Raw genomic sequence first — 25,192 nt, 5'->3', positions numbered from 1 at the left:
AGGTACCCCCCCCCCAACGGTACCTTGTTATCCACAGCCAGTACTAGCAGACAGCAGACCTCTACCAGTACAGCTCCACTCTCAGCCAGAGAGCTGAGGGTCTGGGACTCAGACAGGTCAGGACAGGTACTGGGGCACAGGGACACACCTGCATCCTGGGCTGGAGAATACACACACAGAGAACACAACAGTTGTGTGTGTCCGCGCGCGCGCACACACACACACACACACACAACAGAATAGTGTACTGGCTACACTCGGTCTACTCTCGGTTTGCGAGCAGCGTTCACAGCTGGGACCTCAATAGGACTGTCCCTAACTAAATAAAATCTTGGTCTGTTCTTTCGACCAATCGATTTTTAAAACCTATTTTTCCATATATAGACACATCCCTATGTGTTTTAATAAGAGCAACTATATGCACTGAGCTTGTCTGATGCTTTAAGCACATGGTTTGATTATAATCATTAAGACACACAAATGACTAGAGGGAGTCTGACCAGCAATTGATTTGATTGTGCCGGGCCGAGCTCAGTGAGCGAGTGACTGACTAGCACCCGTCGTCTCTCTCTCCTCCCTGCTGCAGCGACCACCACAGTGACTGACTAGCACCCGTCGTCTCTCTCTCCTCCCTGCTGCAGCGACCACCACAGAACCTGACTAGCACCCGTCGTCTCTCTCTCCTCCCTGCTGCAGCGACCACCACAGTGACTGACTAGCACCCGTCGCCTCTCTCTCCTCCCTGCTGCAGCGACCACCACAGAACCTGACTAGCACCCGTCGTCTCTCTCTCCTCCCTGCTGCAGCGACCACCACAGTGACTGACTAGCACCCGTCGTCTCTCTCTCCTCCCTGCTGCAGCGACCACCACAGTGACTGACTAGCACCCGTCGTCTCTCTCTCCTCCCTGCTGCAGCGACCATCACAGTGACTGACTAGCACCCGTCGTCTCCCTCTCCTCCCTGCTGCAGCGACCACCACAGTGACTGACTAGCACCCGTCGTCTCTCTCTCCTCCCTGCTGCAGCGACCACCACAGTGACTGACTAGCACCCGTCGTCTCTCTCTCCTCCCTGCTGCAGCGACCACCACAGTGACTGACTAGCACCCGTCGTCTCTCTCTCCTCCCTGCTGCAGCGACCACCACAGTGACTGACTAGCACCCGTCGTCTCTCTCTCCTCCCTGCTGCAGCGACCACCACAGTGACTGACTAGCACCCGTCGTCTCTCTCTCCTCCCTGCTGCAGCGACCACCACAGTGACTGACTAGCACCCGTCGTCTCTCTCTCCTCCCTGCTGCAGCGACCACCACAGTGACTGACTAGCACCCGTCGTCTCTCTCTCCTCCCTGCTGCAGCGACCACCACAGAACCTCTAAGCGTTTATCGCGCTCTCCGTGTTGCTGTGGCTGCCTCATAATTACAGCCGTTTCTGACTGAAAAGTTCTGTTACCGAAATCCGTCATTTATTTAGGAAAAACCTTCCCTACTCCCTCAACCCTTGCTCTCTTTACGTGACACATGTATGCGTCGCGTGCACGTGACCAAAGACCTAGTCGCACGGGACTAGTATTACTAGAGAACATTGGTTATACTCTAGAATGTCCATTATTCCAGAGGACGATTCAGACGGGATTATTTTTTCTTTCTCCAAACTGCCCCCTGTAATTCTTTATTTTTCCCCCCCAATAAATTGCCACTTATGAAGGAAGCCTGGAGGTTTTTATTCTAGTCGTGAAGACAGTACAGTGCTTCAACATGTCCAGGTGACAGGGCCACACTGGTAACTCCAGCTTGGTTCCCAAGTCTCTAAAAACATTAGCACGGGACTGGTTATTATCAGAGTGGCCTTTACACAACCTGGAGGTGTGTTTTGGGTCATTGTCCTGTTGAAAAACAAATGATAGTCCCACTAAGCCCAAACCAGATGGGATGGCGTATCGCTGCAGAATGCTGTGGTAGCCATGCTGGTTAAGTGTGCCTTGAATTCTAAATAAAATCACAGACAGTGTTACCAGCAAAGCAACCCCACACCATAACACCTCCTCCTCCATGCTTTACGGTGGGAAATACACATGCGGAGATAATCCGTTCACCCACACCGCGTCTCACAAAGACACAGCGGTTGGAACCAAAAATCTCCAATTTGGACTCCAGACCAAAGGACACATTTCCACCGGTCTAATGTCCATTGCTCATGTTTCTTGGCCCAAGCAGGTCTCTTCTTCTTATTGGTGTCCTTTAGTAGTGGTCTCTTTGCAGCAATTCGACCATGAAGGCCTGATTCACACAGTCCCCTCTGAACAGTTGATGTTGAGATGTGTCTGTTACTTGAACTCTGTGAAGCATTTATTTGGGTTGCAATTTCTGAGGCTGGTAACTCGAATGAACTTATCCTCTGCAGCAGAGGTAACTCTGGGTCTTCCATTCCTGTGGCGGTAATCATGAGAGCCAGTTTCATCATAGCGCTTGATGGTTTTTGTGACTGCACTTGAAGAAACTTTCAAAGTTCTTGAAATGTTCTGTATTGACTGACCTTCAAAGGAATGGCAGGGGACAAGCACCCCATCTGAGAGGTGGTCGTGGGCCTCGTTTGAGAGGTGTGGGGGAACATGGTAGAGGACAAGGCCACGGACCAAGACAGCGGCAGCAACAGCAAAGAGTGTCCATTGAAATCCGAGCAATAGTTGTAGACCATGTCATAAATCATAGCATGACAATGACTGAGGCGGCTACAATGATACAACCAAACCTCAGAAGGTCAACCGTGGCCTCAATAATCAGAACTTTCCGCAATGAGAACCGGTAAGTCGTCAGCATGCACTAAACATTATGCCAAGACAAGGATGACGCATGCAATGACATCACGGCAGACCAGTGTCAGGCCTGGATTCGCCATGCCCGAAGTTTTTTTCTCCAAGATGTTCGGCTAATGAAAACATCCATTGTGATGTAGATGAGAACCTGTGGCCAAATCCACAAGACAGAGTTGATGAAAATGTAGAAGTACAGTAATCACTCCTATGTTTTGCTTTTTACAGTACAAGCAAGCAAGTTGAGGAACACTGCATTTGATGTTTTACAGTACTGTATTGTTTTTCATCAATATATTTCAGATTTTGTTAAATGATTCCACTGTGTCTGTAGTATTCTCTCTACTACTGCAGTACTTTTACAGGGATGTATTTACATGTAGTACCATAACGAAACATGTATCACCTATTTTGTACTACAATATTTAATGACTCTACAAACAATGACACAGTGAAACTATCGGTTGCTTGTGTGTGGGTGATCTAAATTAACGTTTCATTGGTATTTCACAATACATTTGTTTTTTGAACCAATGATTGTGCAAGTGCAAGATTTCTTTAAAGATATGAATGCACAATGCAATGTTTTGAACATTGGACAGCCTGTGTTACAAGTGATGACCGTTTTGAGTTTTGTGAAGTGATTGTAAAAAAAACTGTAAAGTGGTAAATGATCTTAGAGCCAACACAGATGCCAAACAGCTCTCTGTCCTTGTACTCTTGGATTTAAGTGCTGCATTTGACACTGTTGACCATGATGTCCTTCTGGACAGACTGGAGAGGTGGGTTGGCCTCTGTTGACCATGATGTCCTTCTGGACAGACTGGAGAGGTGGGTTGGCCTCTGTTGACCATGATGTCCTTCTGGACAGACTGGAGAGGTGGTTGGCCTCTGTTGACCATGATGTCCTTCTGGACAGACTGGAGAGGTGGTTGGCCTCTGTTGACCATGATGTCCTTCTGGACAGACTGGAGAGGTGGTTGGCCTCTGTTGACCATGATGTCCTTCTGGACAGACTGGAGAGGTGGGTTGGCCTCTGTTGACCATGATGTCCTTCTGGACAGACTGGAGAGGTGGTTGGCCTCTGTTGACCATGATGTCCTTCTGGACAGACTGGAGAGGTGGTTGGCCTCTGTTGGCCATGATGTCCTTCTGGACAGACTGGAGAGGTGGGTTGGCCTCTGTTGACCATGATGTCCTTCTAGACAGACTGGAGAGGTGGGTTGGCCTCTGTTGACCATGATGTCCTTCTGGACAGACTGGAGAGGTGGTTGGCCTCTGTTGACCATGATGTCCTTCTGGACAGACTGGAGAGGTGGTTGGCCTCTGTTGACCATGATGTCCTTCTGGACAGACTGGAGAGGTGGGTTGGCCTCTGTTGACCATGATGTCCTTCTGGACAGACTGGAGAGGTGGTTGGCCTCTGTTGACCATGATGTCCTTCTGGACAGACTGGAGAGGTGGTTGGCCTCTGTTGGCCATGATGTCCTTCTGGACAGACTGGAGAGGTGGGTTGGCCTCTGTTGACCATGATGTCCTTCTGGACAGACTGGAGAGGTGGGTTGGCCTCTGTTGACCATGATGTCCTTCTGGACAGACTGGAGAGGTGGTTGGCCTCTGTTGACTATGATCTCCTTCTGGACAGACTGGAGAGGTGGGTTGGCCTCTGTTGACCATGATGTCCTTCTGGACAGACTGGAGAGGTGGGTTGGACTCTCCTGTCCAGTTCTAAATTGGTTTAGGACCTATTTAACCGGTCGAGAGTTTGTCACCCTTGGTGAACATAACTGAAGAGAAAATACATATCACGTGGCGTTCCACAAGGTTCAATTTTGGGTCTGGTACTGTTCAGTTTATATATGTTACCGCTTGGCAGCGTTATTAGAAAACACAGCATTGATTTTCACTGCTACGCAGATGATACACAACTTTACATTTCTGTGTCACCAGAGGAATTTTGGCTCCACGGATAAATTATTAGACTGTATTAGTTTAATTGAATTTATTTTGGGTAACAGACATATACAACAAAATGTACAATGTGGACCCAGAGGATATCACTTGAAATTATTAATTAAAACGCTTGTTTCCAAAGTGGTCCTCGATGGTAAAAACAATAACACATATAATGATTAAAAGGCAAGACAAAATGACAAACCATAAATACATTCATTTATATCGACGTCCTAAAAAAAGTGGCACTATTCACTGCACTTTTCCCCTAACCTTAAAAAAATCAACCATATTAATTTCACATTAAAAAACAAATCTATTAATTGCACAGCATACCTATCATTCATGTGGTCCTCTGTAGCTCAGCTGGTAGAGCACGGCGCTTGTAACGCCAAGGTAGTGGGTTCGATCCCCGGGACCACCCATACACAAAAATGTATGCACGAATGACTAAGTCGCTTTGGATAAAAGCGTCTGCTAAATGGCATATTATTATTCAAATAAATACACCTGACCAGCAGTAGGGGGCACACTATTTGGCTCAGAACTTCCTCCAGCTAAATCAAGACAAGACCGAGGTACTTAATAAAGATAAAGATACAATAAAGATAAAAACACCAGGTAAAAAAAACCAGGTGTTATTTTAGATTCTGAACTCAATTTTGAATCACACATTAGAAATGTCACCAACATAGCTTTTTACCACCTGAGGTACATTGCCAAGGTGCGGCCGTTTCTATCTCAGGCTGATACAGAGAGACTCATCCAGGCTTTTATTACAAGCAGGCTTGACTACTGTAATGCTCTCCTGTCTGGTCTACCCAAGAAAGCCATTGGTCAACTGCAAAACAACCAGAATGCTGCAGCACGGGTACTGACCAAGACCAGACGGAGAGCACACATTACACCGGTTTTAAGGTCTCTGCACTGGCTGCCTGTTAGTTTTAGAATACATTTTAAGATTCTTCTATTCGTTTTTTTAAAAGAATCCACGATTCTGCACCCCAGTACATGTCAGATATGCTTTTAAGTTATGAACCCAGTAGGTCCCTCAGGTCCTCTGGCACTGGCCTTTTAACTATCCCAAAGCCCAGGACCAAGAGGCATGGAGAGGCAGCCGTTAGTAACTATGCCCCCAGCCTGCCAGAGAACCTGAGGGGGGACGAAACTGTGGACATATTTAAAAGAGGTCTTATAAAAAGCATATTTTTAGCTTCGCTTTTCCTCTTTAGTTGTTCAGTTTTTGTTATTCTTTTGTTTTTATTTTATGTTGTAAATTTCAGCTTTTATTTTCATTTGTTTTGGTATTGTTTTTTTTTCCTATGAAGAACATTGCGTTGCATTCCCTGTGTGAAATGTGCTGTATAAATAAAGCTCGATTTGATGTGTGTGTGTGTGTGTGTGTGTGTGTGTGTGTGTGTGTGTGTGTGTGTGTGTGTGTGTGTGTGTGTGTGTGTGTGTATTGGACAGGTGTTGGGACAGCCTCCTGGGCTGGAGAACACAACATACAGAGCACATTAACATTTAGCAAACGCTCGCTCGTATCCAGAGCGACATGGTGTAGTGAAGTGAGGAGGCTACAGTGCATTCAGACAGTATTCACTACAGACAGTATTCACTACAGACAGTATTCACTACAGACAGTATTCACTACAGACAGTATTCACTACAGACAGTATTCACTACAGACAGTATTCACACCCATTGACTTATTACACATTTTGTTGTGTTACAGCCTGAATTCAAAATTGATACCCCATAATGACAAAGTGAAAACATATTTTTTGAACATTTTGCTAATATATTGAAAATGAAATACAGAAATATCTCTTTTACATTTTAGTCATTTAGCAGACGCTCTTATCCAGAGCTTTGCAATAATAATAATATGCCATTTAGCAGACGCTTTTATCCAAAGCGACTTACAGTCATACGTGCATACATTTTTTGTGTATGGGTGGTCCCGGGGATCGAACCCACTACCTTGGCGTTACAAGCGCCGTGCTCTACCAGCTGAGCTACAGCTGAGCACACCTGGATTGTACAATATTTGCACTTTTTTATTTTTTATTCCTCAAGCTCTGTTACGTTGGTTATTGATCATTACTAGACAACCATTTTGAAGCCTTGCCATGGATTTTCAAGCCAATTTAAGTAAAAATTGTAACGGTCCCTCAGGAACATTCAACGTCGTCTTGGTAAGCAACTCCAGTGTAGATTTGGCCTTGTGTTTTAGGTTATTGTCCTGCTGAAAGGTGAATTTGTCTCCCAGTGTCTGGTTCTCCTCTAGGACCTTTGGAAGCGATTACAGCTGTGAGTCTTTCTTGGTAAGTCTCTAAGAGCTTTGCACACCAGGATTGTACAATATTTGCCAATTATTCTTTAAACATTTCTTCAAACTCTTTCAAGTTTGTTGTTGATCATTGCTAGACCGCCATTTTCAAATCTTGACATAGAGTTTCATGCCGATTTAAATAAAAAACTGTAACTAGGCCACTGAGGAACATTAATTGTTGTCTTTTTAAGCAACACCAGTGTAGATTTGGCCTTGTGTTTTAGGTTATTGTCCTGCTGAAAGGTGAATTTGTCTCCCAGTGTCTGGTGGAAAGCAGACTGAACCAGGTTTTCCTCTAGGATCTTGCCTGTGCTTAGCTCTATTCCGTTTCTTTTTATCCCCCCCCCCAAAACTCCCTAGTCCTTGCCGATGACAAGCATACCCATAACATGATGCAGCCACCACCATGCTTGAAAATATGCTCAGTGATGTGTTGGATTTGCCCCAAACATAATGCTTTGTATTCAGGACAAAGTACATTTCTTTGCCATATTTTTTGCAGTTTTACTTTGGTGCCTTATTACAAACCGGATGCATGTTTTGGAATATATTTATTCTGTACAGGCTTCCTTCTTTTCACTCTGTCAATTAGGTTAGTATTGTGGAGTAACTACAATGTTGTTGATCCATCCTCAGTTTTCTCCTATCACAGCCATTAAACTCTGTAACTGTTTTAAAGTCATCATTGCCCTCATGGTGAAATCCCTGAGTGGTTTCCTTCCTCTCCGGCAACTGAGTTAGGAAGGATGCCTGTATCTTTGTAGTGACTGGGTGTATTAATACACCCATCCTAAGTGTAATTAATAACATCATCATGTTCAAAGTGATATTCAATGTCTGCTTTTCTTATTTTTACCCATCTACCAATAGGTGCCATTCTTTGTGAGGCATTGGAAAACCCCCCTGGTCTTTGTGGTTGAATCTGTGTTTGAAATTCACTGCTCGACTGAGGGACCTTACAGATAATTGTATGTGTGGGGTACAGAGATGATGTAGTCATTCAAAAATCATGTTAAACACTATTATTGCACACAGAGTGAGTCCATGCAACTTATTAAGCAAGTTTTTACTCCTGAATTTATTTAGGCTTGCCATAACAAAGGGGTTGAATCCTCAAGACATTTCAGCTTTTAATTTTTTATTAATTTGTACACATTTCTAAAAACATAATTCCACTTTGACATTATGGGGTATTGGTGTGTAGGCCAGTAACACAAAACAATTCAGGCTGTAACAACAAAATGTGGAAAAAGTCAACGGCTGTGAATACTTTCTGAAGGCACTGTACCTATTTTGACCACCACCAGGTATAGTGAGGTATCTACTGGTTTTGAGCACCACCAGGTGTAGTGAGGTATCTACTGGTTTTGAGCACCACCAGGTGTAGTGAGGTATCTACCGGTTTTGAGCACCACCAGGTGTAGTGAGGTATCTACCGGTTTTGAGCACCACCAGGTGTAGTGAGGTATCTACCGGTTTTGAGCACCACCAGGTGTAGTGAGGTATCTACTGGTTTTGAGCACCACCAGGTGTAGTGAGGTATCTACCGGTTTTGAGCACCACCAGATGTAGTCAGGTATCTACAGTGGCGAACTGTGACTATAGGACCTAGGCTTTCAGAGGGACCAAAACTCTTCCAATACGTTGTATCCCCCAAATTATTTTTATAGGAAATAACAGAAAACATAGCATCACTTCTGTAGTCGGAGCATTCTAGTTCTAGTGAAGGAGGAGCAATACTTTTTGATTACATTATGAATGAATCAAACAGGCCTGGCCGCGCTTCAGAGACAGAACCGGCATTGGCCATAACATGACAAACAGCATAAAATAATGCACTGTTCTCACAACTTATGGTAGCCAACACCACTATCACACATTCACCAATAGCGACAACAGTGTCACATCAAGCTAGGTAACATTATCACACTACTACAACACAAGCTAGCTAACATTCCTAGCGTTAGCGTGGGTAAACTACTGCTTGCGACACTGATTATTTGTATTTTTCTTCTTTAAGGTTTTATGGCAGACTACAACCTATTAGTGTATTGCCACCACCTACTGTATTGGCTGATTATCAGCCTGTTATTCTGTATTATTAATTAATGACCTCTTGCGTCTTCAAGAAGGCCTAGACACAACTATTTTTAAATTTTAAATAGTCCCACCCATTGCAAGTCAAAATGTGATTGGTTCATTCCACTGTCACTCCAACATTCTGCTCTAATACAGTTGAATGGCAGAGGCCTTTTGTCCAGCTTCTGAAGGCCTAGCCAATGGCTGGCTGAGCTAGCTAGATTTTTCTACCCGGACACCACCAAAGAATATCCTGATTGGATATATTTTTCTATTCAGTATTAACCCTTCTCTTTCCAACACAAACTGAAGAGATGAAATCAGAATTATTGTAAAGATGAAATAGAAATTAAAACGAAATTTTATTTAAAAAAAGATATACATTTGTATAAATCCTTCTCTGAAGGCCTACAAGGCTGTGACGGTTCCCCACCGGGTATCTACGCATCTACCTGTTTTGAGCACCACCAGGTGTAGTGAGGTATTTACCTGTTTTGAGCACCACCAGGTGTAGTGAGGTATTTACCTGTTTTGAGCACCACCAGGTGTAGTGAGGTATTTACCTGTTTTGAGCACCACTAGGTGCAGTGATTTATTTACCTGTTTTGAGCACCACCAGGTGTAGTGAGGTATTTACCTGTTTTGAGCACCACCAGGTAAATAAATAGTCTCCTGAGTGGCCCAGTGGTCTAAGGCACTACATCGCAGTGCTAGCTGTGCCACTAGAGATCCTGGTTCGAATCCAGGCTCTGTCGTAGCCGGCCGTGACCGGGAGACCCATGGGGCGGCGCACAATTGGCCCAGCGTCGTCCAGGGTAGGGGAGGGAATGGCCGGCAGGGATGTAGCTCAGTTGATAGAGCATGGCGTTTGCAACGCCAGAGTTGTGGGTTCGATTCCCACGGGGGCCAGTATAAAAAAGATATGTATTCACTAACTGTAAGTCGCTCTGGATAAGAGCGTCTGCTAAATGACTAAAATGTAAATGTAAAATGTGTAGTGAGGTATTTACCTGTTTTGAGCACCACCAGGTGCAGTGATTTATTTACCTGTTTTGAGCACCACCAGGTGTAGTGAGGTATTTACCTGTTTTGAGCACCACCAGGTGCAGTGATTTATTTACCTGTTTTGAGCACCACCAGGTTTAGTGAGGTATTTACCTGTTTTGAGCACCACTAGGTGCAGTGATTTATTTACCTGTTTTGAGCACCACCAGGTGTAGTGAGGTATTTACCTGTTTTGAGCACCACCAGGTGTAGTGAGGTATTTACCTGTTTTGAGCACCACCAGGTGTAGTGAGGTATTTACCTGTTTTGAGCACCACTAGGTGCAGTGATTTATTTACCTGTTTTGAGCACCACCAGGTGTAGTGAGGTATTTACCTGTTTTGAGCACCACCAGGTGTAGTGAGTCGTCTCGTATGTACGACACGGCAGCGATGTCGTGGATGGGAACACGCAGGATGATGTCCTCTCCGTCCCGCCACACCAGCTTCACGTTGTACGCAGACAGACTAACCACTGCATCCTGCTCAGACGTCAGCTGACCCGCCAACTGGTGGGACTTCTGGGTAATGACCAGGAAATGACATTGCAGTTTCATCGATGTTGTTTCCATGGCAACACAATATATCCCATGATTCTAACGTTAACTTATCTGACAACCTTGCATTTATGCCTAACATTTGTTTGTTTGTAACATACTTCATGGCAAATCGAATATATCAGAGGTACAATATATCCCATGACTCTCCTATCTCTAACAACTTAATGTTTTAGTCCTGTCCCGACCAATAAAATCTCTCTCTATATATATATATATATATATATATATATATTGAATTATAATGATCATAACAATAATTGTAATAACAATAAGGAGATAGATAAAGGAGGGTATAGGAGCTAGAGCTGCCTGCATATTATGTGTGACAGACAGGTGCTGTTAGATACCATATAATTTTTCTGCCCGTTTGGAACAGTGTAAACATTAAATAAATTATACGTAATACCAGAGAGTCTGTTCTAACAAATATAGATATATATTTTTTTTTTTGTAAAGCCTTTATTACAGTATAGCAAAGATGTAAAACAGCCGAATTTGTTAAATTGCTTTATTCAACATTTTGTGGGTTGCGTGAGGCTCGGTGCTCATTAAACAAAACACTCAAACATGCAACAGAAGAAGCAGGATCTGTCTAATTTCTGTAGATATATAAGGATGATTTAAAAAAGCCATTTAACAGTTACGCTATAGATTACAGACCTCTCCTCAATTTTCTCAACACCAATATTGCTGGTTAACTTTGCTATTATGCAAATAGCAACATAGGGAAAGGCGCCAATTCAACGGCGCACTGAAGATTACGTTTCAGAATCGCGGACTGCTACCGCTATCCAACGTGGGAGAAAGCGCATGTTATAAAATATTGTTGCACCATTATTTTTGACATAATATAAACCATATTACTGTATTAATTTCAGTATCACACGTCTTAAGAGTGATGGACTGTCCCTGTGGTCCACTGAGAATCAGACAGGCGTCTTGTGCACCATGAAAAGAAAATCTATTTGCAACTGCTCGACAAAAGAAAATCTCGGTCGACCAACAGCCTATCGACCAAACAATGGACCAGTCGACTAAATGGGGTCAGCCCTAGTATGAACACAGTGCTTTCAGATGTTTTTTACTGTAACATCAAATAAAGGTATCAGAGGCTTTATACAAAAGGACCCATTTTTAACTAACCTTTTTCTGTGTGAGTAAAGTACGGACTTAAAAATGATTGTCTTTTAGAAAGCAAAGCTTACCCTGGCATTGTCGATGAGCTGTAACACCTCTGTTCTACTGGAGGGGTTCAGGTAGCCAGGTACTGACATCAGCTGGCCCAAGTACTACAGAACACACACACACACACACACAGACACACACAGACAGACAGACAGACACACACACACACACACACAGAGACACACACACACAGACACACTCACAGACACACACACACACACACACAGACTCAGACACACTCACAGACACACACACACACACACACAGACACACTCACAGACACACACACACACACACAGACTCAGACACACACAGACAGACAGACAGACACACACACACACACACACACACAGAGACACACACACACAGACACACTCACAGACACACACACACACACACAGACTCAGACACACACACAGACACACACAGACACACACACACAGACAGACAGACAGACAGACACACACAGAGACACACACACACAGACACACACACACACACACACAGACTCAGACACACACACACACAGACACACACACACACACACACACACACACACACAGTCACACACACACACACACACACACACGTGTGTTCATTTCCATGGATGTGATTAGAACAGGGACTAAATAGAGAAAATGTATTCTTCAGCCCAGCATGGTACATATCACCTACCAGAAACATACAGGTATGCAGGGCCTTCAGAAAGTATTCACACACCTTGTGTTACAGTCTGAATTGAAAATGGATTAAATTGAGATGTTGTCACTTGCCCACACACAACACCCCGTAATGTCAAAGCGGAAATATGTTTTTCCAAATGAATTTTTTAACATTTCAGTCATTTAGCAGACGCTCTTATCCAGAGCAACTTACAGTTAGTTTAAATTTTTTTTTTTAAATGTCTTGAGTCAGTAAGTATCCAACCCCTTTGTTATAGCAATCCTAAATAAGTTCAGGAGTAAGAACGTGCTTAACAAGTCACATAACTTGTATGGAATCACACTGTGTGCAATACCAGTGTTTAACATGATTTTTGAACGACTACCTCATCTCTGTACCCCACACATACAATTTTATGTAAGGTCCCTCAGTCGAGCAGGGAATTTCAAACACAGATTCAACCACAAAGACCAGGGAGGTTTTCCAATGCCTCACAAAGAAGGGCACCTAAAATAAAATAAAAAGCAGACATTGAATATCCCTTTGAACATGGTGAAGTTATTAATTACACTTATCAATACTGTATCAATACACCCAGTCTGTCACGCCCTGGCTCTGGGGACTCTTAAATGTTGAGCCAGGGTGTGGATTTTCATTGTTTAGTTTTCTATGTTTTTCGTTCTAGATCGTTTATATCTATGTTGGCCAGGGTGGTTCCCAATCAGAGACAGCTGTAGCTCGTTGTCTCTGATTGGGGACCATACTTAGGCAGCCTTTTGGCATGTTAGTTTTGTGGGATCTTGTTCCGTAAGGTTTTGTGTATAACCTAGGACTTCACGTATCGTTTGGTTTATTGTTTTGGTTCGTGTGTGTACTCAATAAAGAATGTACGCTTATCACGCTGCGCCTTGGTCCGCTTCATCTGTCAACGATCGTGACAGAAGATCCCACCACCAGAGGACCAAGCAGCGTGCCCAGGAGGAGAAGTTGGCGATGTCCCAGGTGGGCGAATGGTGGTCATGGGAGGACATATTCGCGGGAAGAGGGCCATGGGCAAAAAGTAATGCCCAGGCAGGAGAGGAGAAACGGCGCCAACCGACGACGGACACGCGAGAGGCAACCCCAAGTAATTTTTTTGGGGGGCACACGCCGTGGACGACGGGGCTGCTGGAGGCAGCTACAGGGCGAATCGGCGGACTAGGAGAGGAGGCCATCAGGTTTGGGGGGCTGGAAGGGTGGTTGGCGGAGCCTAGAGGTAGAGCAGAGCCAACTCCCCGTACTCAGGCTAGGCAGCATGAGACTGGGCAGGTTCCGTGTTATGCGGAGCCACGTACTGTGCCGCGAGTGTTCCGGCACAGTCCTGTACGTCCTGTGCTAGCACCACGCACGTGTCGTGCTAAGGTGGGCATGCAGCCAGGACGGAGTGTGCCGGCTCAACGCTCGTGGCCTCCAGTACCCCTCCTCGGTCCCGGATATCCTGCGCCAGTGCCACGTGCTGTAGTGCCAGTACGAGTGCACAGCCCTGTACGTCCTGTGCTGATGCCTCACACAGATTGTGTGGAAATAGGCATTCAGCCAGGACGGGTTGTGTCAGCTCTCCGCTCCAGACCTCCAGTCCGTCTCCACAGTCCAGCCCGGCCTGTTCCTGTCCCTCGCACCAAGCCTGTGGTGCGCGTCGTCAGCCCGGTCTGGCCTGTTCCTGTCCCTCGCACCAAGTCTGTGGTGCGCGTCGTCAGCCCGGTCCGGCCTGTTCCTGTCCCTCGCACCAAGCCTGTGGTGCGCGTCGCCAGCCCGGTCCGGCCTGTTCCTGTCCCTCGCACCAAGCCTGTGGTGCACGTCGCCAGCCCGGTCCGGCCTGTTCCTGCTCCCCGCACCAAGTCAGTGGTGCGCGTCGTCAGCCCGGTCCGGCCCGTTCCTGCTCCCCGCACCAAGCCAGTGGTGCGCGTCGTCAGCCCGGTCCGGCCCGTTCCTGCTCCCCGCACCAAGCCAGTGGTGCGCGTCGTCAGCCCGGTCCGGCCCGTTCCTGCTCCCCGCACCAAGCCAGTGGTGCGCGTCGTCAGCCCGGTCCGGCCCGTTCCTGCTCCCCGCACCAAGCCAGTGGTGCGCGTCGCCAGCCCGGTCCGGCCCAGCGGGGCCAGACCAGACCAGGGGCACTACGGGGGGGTAGAGAGAGAGTGGTGGTCACGCCCGGAGCCGGATCCGCCTCAGATGCGGAATGCCCACCCGGCTGGCGCGGTCGCAGTCCGCGCCTTTGGGTAGGGGGGGGGGGGGGGTACTGTCACGCCCTGGCTCTGGGGACTCTTAAATGTTGAGCCAGGGTGTGGATTTTCATTGTTTAGTTTTCTATGTTTTTCGTTCTAGATCGTTTATATCTATGTTGGCCAGGGTGGTTCCCAATCAGAGACAGCTGTAGCTCGTTGTCTCTGATTGGGGACCATACTTAGGCAGCCTTTTGGCATGTTAGTTTTGTGGGATCTTGTTCCGTAAGGTTTTGTGTATAACCTAGGACTTCACGTATCGTTTGGTTTATTGTTTTGGTTCGTGTGTGTACTCAATAAAGAATGTACGCTTATCACGCTGCGCCTTGGTCCGCTTCATCTGTCAACGATCGTGACACAGTCACTACAAAGATACAGATGTCCTTCCTAACTCAGTTGCCGGAGAGGAAGGAACCTGCTCAGGGATTTCACCATGAGGCCAATGGTGACTTTAAAACAGTTACAGAGTTTAATGGCTGTGATAGGAGAAAACTGAGGATGGGTCAACAACATTGTAGTTACTCCACAATACTAACCTAAATGACAGAGTGAAAAGAAGGAAGCCTGTACAGAATTAAAAATATTTCTAAACATGTATCCCGTTTGCAACAAGGCACTAAAGTAATACTGCAAAAAATTTGGCAAAGCAATACATTTATGGCCTGAATGGAAGGTGTTATGTTTGGGACAAATCCAATACTGAGTACCACTCTCCATATTTTCAGGCATAGTGGTGCTGCATCATGTTATGGGTATGCTTGTCATCGTTAAGGACTGGGTAGTTTTTCAGGATAAAAAATAAACAGGAACAATCCTAGAGTAAAACCTGGTTCAGTCTGCTTTCCACCAGACACTGGGAGATGAATTCACCTTTCAGCAGGACAATAACCTAAAACACAAGGCCGAATCTACACTGGAGTTGCTCACCAAGAAGATTGTGAATGTTCCTGAGTGGCCTAGTTACAGTTTTGACTTAAATCTGCTTGAAAATCTATGGCAAGACCTGAAAATGGCTGTCTAGCAATGATCAACAACCAATTTGACAGAGTTTGACATTTCTTAAAAAGAATAATGGGCAAATGTTGCACAATCCAGGTGTGGGAAGCTCTTAAAGACTTACCCAGAAAGACTCACAGCTGTAATCGCTGCCAAAGGTGCTTCTACAAAGTATTGACTCAAGGGTGTGAATACTTATGAAAATGATATATTTCTGTATTTCATTTTCAATAAATGGCATGTTTTCATTTTGGGGTATTATGTGTAGATGGGTGAGAGAGAAAAAAATCCATTTAATCCATTTTGAATTCAAGCTGTAACACAAAACAATGTGGAATAGGTCAAGAGGTATGAATACTTTATGACACATCCACATACTCATAGGGTACATCCCAAATAGCACACTATCCCCTATATAGGGCACTACTTTTGCCATATGTCTCTACCCATTGGCCCTGGTCAAAACTGAGGGAATAGTGTATCATTTCAGACCTATTAGGGCCCTGGTCCTGCTAGCCTTGACCTCTAACCTCTCAGCTTGACCCCTTTCTCTATGTAGTCAATGAGCACGCACACACACACACACACTTTTGTTTTACTATCCTTGTGGGGACCAAACAAATACCTTAAACCTAATCCCAAACCCTAACCCTAATCCCAAACCCTAAACCTAATTCCAAACCCTAAATCTAATCCCAAACCCTAACCCTAATCCCAAACCTAATCCCAAACCCTAACCCTAATCCCAAACCCTAACCCTAATCCCAAACCCTAACCCTAATCCCAAACCCTAAACCTAATCCCAAACCCTAAACCTAATCCCAAACCCTAAACCTAAATGTAACCTTAATTGTAACCCTAACTCATCAGCCTAAAATAATATTGTTCCTTGTGGGGACTGGCGAAATGTCCCCGAATTGTCCTTGTTTTACAATCCTTGTGAGGACTTCTGGTGCCCACAAGGAGAGTAAAACCAAACACAGTCACACACACACACACACACAGTGAGGCCCTGTAGTTACCTTGACCTCTTTCTCGATGTAGTCATTGAGCAGGATGTCAGGGTCGATGCGGTGGTCCGGGACGGAGAGGGAGAAGGTGTGGAGGGCACGGCGTTCTGTAGCCTTCTCCTGAGCCTTCTTATCCCGACCCTTCTCTCCCTTCAGAAACACACGCTTGAAGGGAGACACGATACCCGGCTGGAGGGGGAGAGTGAATGCTATCATATTCATTCACTGTAACAGATCCAAGCCGCATCCTTTGTCACATAAATAATATAGTTTTGTCTGGGAGTGGGTGGTATATTTATATCATTATAAGTAAAGGTCCCATGGTATTACAGAATCCCAAATTCTATCCAACTACAAGGATAGCATTCTGCAAAAAGGAAGAAATAAAAGGCCAGAGTTACCACAGTTACCAGAGTTACCACAGTTACTAGAGTTACCACAGTTACCAGAGTTACCAGAGTTACCACAGTTACCAGAGTTACCAGGGTTACCACAGTTACTAGAGTTACCACAGATACCAGAGTTACCAGAGTTACCAGCGTTAACACAGTTACCACAGTTACCAGAGTTACCACAGTTACCAGGGTTACCACAGTTACCAGGGTTACCAGAGTTACCAGAGTTACCAGGGTTACCAGAGTTACCACAGTTACCAGAGTTACCACAGTTACCAGGGTTACCAGAGTTACCAGAGTTAGAGTTACCACAGTTACCAGAGTTACCACAGTTACCAGAGTTAACACAGTTACCAGAGTTACCACAGTTACCACAGTTACCACAGTTACCACAGTTACCAGAGTTACAAGGGTTACCAGAGTTACCACAGTTACCACAGTTACCAGAGTTACCAGAGTTACAAGAGTTACCAGGGTTACCAGAGTTACCAGAGTTACCAGAGCTACCAGAGTTACCAGAGCTACCAGGGTTACAAGAGTTACCACAGTTACCAGGGTTACCAGAGTTACCAGGGTTACCAAGAGTTACCAGAGTTACAAAAGTTACCAGAACTACCAGATCTACCACAATACAAGACTAATGGTTCACTGTGGGCGTAAATGTGCGTCCCAAATGGCAGGCTATTCCTGATATAGTGCACTGCTCTGGTCAAAAGGAGGAATAGTATATGGAACAGGATGCCATTTGGGATACAGCCTGCCAATATCTCTGGCAGTAGCCTATGTTACCCAATACTGCGTGTTCCCAAAATGTTTCCCGTTAGCATTTAACAGACATTAAAATACATTAAACTAAACCAGAACACGTTCTCTCTCCAGGTGTTCCATGTCTGGCTGATGAAGAGCCGTGCTACAGCAGCAGCCCGATGAACGGTTCCATTAGCCAGTTCACCAGATCAAATCAAAATCAAAATCGTATTTGTCACATGCGCCGAATACAACAGGTGTAGACCCTTAACCAACAATACAGTTTTAAGAAAGAATACCAACAAACAAAAAAAATCACACAAAAAAATAATAATCTGATAACCCATGATAACAGACACAAAGGAAATCAACTTGTAGGCTAATCCCAGAGCACACAGCGTTCCCATCCTACCTCTGTCTCCATGCTACCTGGGAGCAGAGCAGTCTGTCTGGCAGTCAGTCAGTGGTAGCCTAGTCGCCAGTGGGGTGGTAGAGAGTAGACAGACAGTTGTTGTTGTTGTTGTTGTTGTTGTTGTTGTTGTAGTAGATTGTCAGATTTGCGTAGACTTCGACCGGAAAAAAAAAAAGTTACCCGTTATGAACAGGAAAATTAGAATGGCCCTCACTCAGCATTTGAAGTGAAATGATTCCATCTTTAGTCTTTGAGGAATGGCTGGTCACAGCAAGACTCTTCTCCCTCCTCCACACTGAGTCACTGACACCTGCTGCAACTACTCAGTCACACGGATAACAGTTGCTACATGAAGACTGGCTAACACACAGGGTGTGTCTGTGTGACTGTTCGTGTATCTGTGTGACTGTGTGTATTTGTGTGACTGTGTGTATCTGTGTGACTGTGTGTGACTGTGTGTGTGTGTGTGTCTGTTTGTGTATTGTCTCCCCAAGAGGAATGGGAGTGTTTCTGCTTCTCTATGCTGAGACACAAACAGGAAGTGGATCGACCGCCAACTTCCTGTGATGGCACAACTCAACTGTGAGTCGATGTCCTGAACCACTTATTCACACAACAAGACAGACAAAGAGAGACTGACGACGAGCAATCCAATCTGCGCGCGCACGCTCTCACACACACACACACACACACACACACACACACACACACACACACACGGCTGTGTATTAATCCACTACCAGATCATTATTTAAACAGGCGTCCCCATCCCATCACATCAGTAGAGCTAGTAGACAGGTGAATTAACCCATTTAATCCCATCAGTCACAATAGTGATAAAAAACTGTTGAGAATTTACAGGCTCTAGAGAAGTTAGTTGTACTTATCAACAAATAAGACATACAGTGGGGAGAACAAGTATTTGTTCTCCCCACTGTATATTATGCATTATTATAAACTGGGTGGTTTGAGCCCTGAATGCTGATTGGCTGAAAGCCGTGGTATATCAGACCGTATGCAACGGGTATGACAAAACATGTATTTTTACTGCTCTAATTACGTTGGTAACCAGTTTATAATAGCAATATGGCACCTCAGGGGTTTGTGGTATATGGCCAATATACCACGGCTAAGGGCTGTATCCAGGCACTCCGTGTTGCGTCGTGCGTAAGAAAAGCCCTTAGCCGTGGTATATTGGCCATATACCACACCCCCCCGGGCCTTAATTAAGGCGTTTAGTACGATTCAGAGAAGTTTCATATGATTTCTCAAAATGGTCACAAGACCACGAGCATAAATCTCCAAGTGTGTACTTTTACAGATGGATTTGGCACCAGAAGTCTGTATTTAACAGCTTAAAAAAACAAATACATTGTTGAAATTCATGTTTAATATATAATATAATGTTTAATAATATATAATATAATGTTTAAAGGGTTTAGTTTACATACACTACAGGTCAAAGGCTTTAGAACACCTACTCATTACAAGGCTTTTCTTTATTTTTACTATTTTCTACATTGTAGAATAATAGTGAAGACATCAAAACTATGAAATAACACACATGGAATCATGTAGTAACTAGGCTTGCACGATATTGTAAATAACTGACATTGCGATATTTTGTTTTCTGTGTATACAGTGGGGGAAAAAAAGTATTTAGTCAGCCACCAATTGTGCAAGTTCTCCCACTTAAAAAGATGAGAGAGGCCTGTGATTTTCATCATAGGTACACGTCAACTATGACAGACAAAATGAGAAGAAAAAAATCCAGAAAATCACATTGTAGGATTTTTAATGAATTTATTTGCAAATTATGGTGGAAAATAAGTATTTGGTCAATAACAAAAGTTTCTCAATACTTTGTTATATACCCTTTGTTGGCAATGACACAGGTCAAACGTTTTCTGTAAGTCTTCAAAGTTTTCACACACTGTTGCTGGTATTTTGGCCCATTCCTCCATGCAGATCTCCTCTAGAGCAGTGATGTTTTGGGGCTGTCGCTGGGCAACACGGACTTTCAACTCCCTCCAAAGATTTTCTATGCGGTTGAGATCTGGAGACTGGCTAGGCCACTCCAGGACCTTGAAATGCTTCTTACGAAGCCAATCCTTCGTTACCCGGGCGGTGTGTTTGGGATCATTGTCATGCTGAAAGACCCAGCCACGTTTCATCTTCAATGCCCTTGCTGATGGAAGGAGGTTTTCACTCAAAATCTCACGATACATGGCCCCATTCATTCTTTCCTTTACACGGATCAGTCGTCCTGGTCCCTTTGCAGAAAAACAGCCCCAAAGCATGATGTTTCCACACCCATACTTCACAGTAGGTATGGTGTTCTTTGGATGCAACTCAGCATTCTTTGTCCTCCAAACACGACGAGTTGAGTTTTTACCAAAAAGTTCTATTTTGGTTTCATCTGACCATATGACATTCTCCCAATCCTCTTCTGGATCATCCAAATGCACTCTAGCAATCTTCAGACGGGCCTGGACATGTACTGGCTTAAGCAGGGGGACGCGTCTGGCACTGCAGGATTTGAGTCCCTGGCAGCGTAGTGTGTTACTGATGGTAGGCTTTGTTACTTTGGTCCCAGCTCTCTGCAGGTCATTCACTAGGTCCCCCCGTGTGGTTCTGGGATTTTTGCTCACCGTTCTTGTGATCATTTTGACCCCACGGGGTGAGATCTTGCGTGGAGCCCCAGATCGAGGGAGATTATCAGTGGTCTTGTATGTCTTCCATTTCCTAATAATTGCTCCCACAGTTGATTTCTTCAAACCAAGCTGCTTACCTATTGCAGATTCAGTCTTCCCAGCCTGGTGCAGGTCTACAATTTTGTTTCTGGTGTCCTTTGACAGCTCTTTGGTCTTGGCCATAGTGGAGTTTGGAGTGTGACTGTTTGAGGTTGTGGACAGGTGTCTTTTATACTGATAACAAGTTCAAACAGGTGCCATTAATACAGGTAACGAGTGGAGGACAGAGGAGCCTCATAAAGAAGAAGTTACAGGTCTGTGAGAGCCAGAAATCTTGCTTGTTTGTAGGTGACCAAATACTTATTTTCCACCATAATTTGCAAATAAATTCATAAAAAATCCTACAATGTAATTTTCTGGATTTTTTTTCCTCAATTTGTCTGTCATAGTTGACGTGTACCTATGATGAAAATTACAGGCCTCTCATCTTTTTAAGTGGGAGAACTAAATACCTTTTCCCCCACTGTACATTGCGATATGAAAAAATACAGGATGTAAGTATGAAATGCAGTTTGCAAACAGCGACTTTTCAGGTGGAAGTCCTCATTAATAAAGTGTATGGTCAGACTTATGTAGGGCTCCGTTGTCTGGCTGGACCACAAGTCCGTTGTTGCTGTATAATATTCCACTTGTGACGGCTCTGTTTCAACTTGTGCCTTGCATTTCTCGTACAACTCTGGGATGGCAACTTGAGAAACATAGTTGCGTGATGGCATTACATACCGCTTGTCAAGCGACCGGATCATATTTTTAATACCCTCTTTGGTAACCGTGTTAATTGGTACCATGTCTTTGGCGACGTGAAATGTTATTGAATCTGTGATTTCTCTCTGCCGTTTGGAACCTTCCTCGTATGGTGTAATACTGTCAAAGGCATCCGAAATAGATTTCTGCTTTGGAGGGCATTGAGATGCTTTGCACTCGTCATACGAAGATTCGTGGTGCCGCCTTAAATGATCGAACAAATTGGTCGTGTTGCCTCGTGTTGTGGCAACAATCGCAAGGCACTCTCTACAAAAGTACCTGTTTTTGGTCAACATCATCCTGTCTGTAGCCGAAATATTTCCATATAATTGACGATGCATTTCTTTTTGCAACCAAATTCTCAATTTCGTTTTTTTTTGCCTGTTCCTCGATCATCATTTCGTCACGCGCAAGCAGAGCCTGCATGTCAACCACGTGCAGCAACCATCTCCGTGTTTAAAATAATAATAATAATAATAATCTGTGTATCCAATAACCCATAAATCGGAGTAAATTAAGATATAATGCTAGTTTAACACATACAGTGGGGAGAACAAGTATTTGATACACTGCCGATTTTGCAGGTTTTCCTACTTACAAAGCATGTAGAGGTCTGTAATTTTTATCATAGGTACACTTCAACTGTGAGAGACGGAATCTAAAACAAAAATCCAGAAAATCACATTGTATGATTTTTAAGTAATTAATTTGCATTTTATTGCATGACATTAGTATTTGATCACCTACCAACCAGTAAGAATTCCGGCTCCTATGATAAAAATTACAGACCTCTACATGCTTTGTAAGTAGGAAAACCTGCAAAATCGGCAGTGTATGAAATACTTGTTCTCCCCACTGTATATTGTAGACTGATGTATGTTTACCTTACTAAATCGCACGTTCTGCGATGTGACTATTGCGGATGTATACATCGCAATGTCGATGCTGAAACAATATATCGTGCAGCCCTAGTAGTAACCAACAAAAGTGTTAAACAAATCAAAATATATTTTATATTTTTGATTCTTCAAATAGCCGCCCTTTGCCTTCATGACAGCTTTGCACACATAATACCTCCTCCTCCATGCTTTACGGTGGGAAATACACATGCGGAGATCATCCGCTCACGCACACCGCGTCTCACAAAGACACGGCAGTTGGAACCAAAAATCTCAAATTTGGACTCCAGACCAAAGGACACATTTCCACCGGTCTAATGTCCATTGCTCGTGTTTCTTGGCCCAAGCAAGTCTCTTCTTCTTATTGGTGTCCTTTAGTAGTGGTTTCTTTGCAGCAATTCGACCATGAAGGCCTGATTCACGCAGTCTCCTCTGAACAGTTGATGTTGAGATGTGTCTGTTACTTGAACTCTGTGAAGCATTTATTTGGGCTGCAATTTCTGAGGCTGGTAACTCTAATGAACTTATCCTCTGCAGCAGAGGTAACTCTGGGTCTTCCATTCCTGTGGCGGTCCTCATGAGAGCCAGTTTCATCATAGCGCTTGATGGTTTTTGCGACTGCACTTGAAGAAACTTTCAAAGTTCTTTACATTTTCCGGATTGACTGACCTTCATGTCTTAAAGTAATGATGGACTGTCGTTTCTCTTTGCTTATTTGAGCTGTTCTTGCTATAATATGGACTTGGTCTTTTACCAAATAGGGCTATCTTCTGTATACTCCCCTACCTTGTCACAACACAACTGATTGGCTCAAACACATTAAGAAGGAAAGAAATCCCACAAATGACCTTTTAAGAAGGCACACCTGTTAATTGAAATGCATTCCAGGTGACTACTTCATGAAGCTGGTTAAGAGAATGCCAAGAGTGTTTTGGTTACTACATGTGTTATTTCAATCATCATTTCCTCCAGGTGGCCACTTATTTTTTGTTTCCTTTTCCTGTTTATACTGAATTTATTATTCGTTAACTCTTAAAATGTAACTAAATGTAATCTAAAACGTATTCTACTTAGTCCCTGAAAGTAATTATTTATCATGAAAGGACCATAAACAATAACTAGTAATGATGCATACTCCAAGAAAGGTTACAATCTAATCTTTCTGGTAAAAATAGTTATACATTGCTGAGGTGTAGCCACTTTTGAGGACACAAGCTCAAGTACACAGTAGAAATATGATAAAAATCTGAAACATTATGCTAACACATTTTACCGGACTGGTAGTCTGAATCTGTACAATGCAACACCCCCATCTAGGGGACACTATCAGACAGTACTGGATTAGATAGCACTGTCGGTTTCCTCATGTGCACTGTCAAGACTTTTTCCCAAGCACAGTGGTTCGGGTCTCTCCCTCCCCCTCTTTCTTTCTCCCCCTCTTCCTCTCCCTCTCCCTCTCCCTCTTTTCCTCTCTATAAGAATGTCTTCCTAGCCTGGTCCCAGATATGTTTGTACGGTCTTGCCACTTTGAGAACGACCATAGGAGTTGGCAAGACAGCACAAACAGATCTGGGACCAGGCTAATGCCTTCGTAACCTCTCAAATCAAAACCGTCCCCTCCCTGATTAATGCCAACAAACGGAGGAGGAGAGAATGAAATGTGCAAATATAGACTGTTTTCCCAACGTGGAAAGACTGGATCCAACACTGTTTTCCCAACGTGGAAAGAAAAGGATCCAAAGATGCGTGAACAGTTCCTGTTGGAGTGTAGCGGCAGACTAGAGAGAGGAGTGTTACTTCCTGTCTGGCTACTGGAAGCCCTGTAATCCTGTCTGGCTACTGGAAGCCCTGTAATCCTGTCTGGCTACTGGAAGCCCTGTAATCCTGTCTGGCAACTGGAAGCCCTGTAATCCTGTCTGGCAACTGGAAGCCCTGTAATCCTGTCTGGCTACTGGAAGCCCTGTAATCCTGTCTGGCTACTGGAAGCCCTGTAATCCTGTCTGGCTACTGGAAGCCCTGTAATCCTGTCTGGCTACTGGAAGCCCTGTAATCCTGTCTGGCTACTGGAAGCCCTGTAATCCTGTCTGGCTACTGGAAGCCCTGTAATCCTGTCTGGCTACTGGAAGCCCTGTAATCCTGTCTGGCTACTGGAAGCCCTGTAATCCTGTCTGGCTACTGGAAGCCCTGTAATCCTGTCTGGCTACTGGAAGCCCTGTAATCCTGTCTGGCAACTGGAAGCCCTGTAATCCTGTCTGGCAACTGGAAGCCCTGTAATCCTTTCACCCTCCACAAGCATGAACCAGAGAGAGGGAAACATGTTCGCGCGTGTGGTTTTTGTGTGTCTCACAG

At 44.5% G+C, this 25,192-nt stretch overlaps 1 protein-coding gene across 1 annotated transcript in view; it reads right to left on the bottom strand.

Annotated features, from left to right (window-relative positions):
* Positions 1 to 25,192, bottom strand: part of LOC311122058 (cerebral cavernous malformations protein 2 homolog) — a 45,745-nt gene that overhangs the window by 5,822 nt on the left and 14,731 nt on the right. The window contains exons 2-5 of the mRNA XM_084196471.1: positions 16,906 to 17,082; positions 11,987 to 12,070; positions 10,559 to 10,742; positions 24 to 160 (exon numbers count right to left, since the gene is read on the bottom strand). Of these exons, the coding sequence (XP_084052597.1) occupies positions 24 to 160; positions 10,559 to 10,742; positions 11,987 to 12,070; positions 16,906 to 17,082 (582 nt within the window). The remainder of the gene's footprint in view (positions 1 to 23; positions 161 to 10,558; positions 10,743 to 11,986; positions 12,071 to 16,905; positions 17,083 to 25,192) is intronic.

The sequence above is a fragment of the Coregonus lavaretus genome (assembly GCF_964263955.1).
Source record: "Coregonus lavaretus genome assembly, contig: HAP1_SCAFFOLD_3406, whole genome shotgun sequence".
Lineage (NCBI taxonomy): Eukaryota > Metazoa > Chordata > Actinopteri > Salmoniformes > Salmonidae > Coregonus > Coregonus lavaretus.
This window is presented reverse-complemented; position numbering and strand designations above follow the sequence as displayed.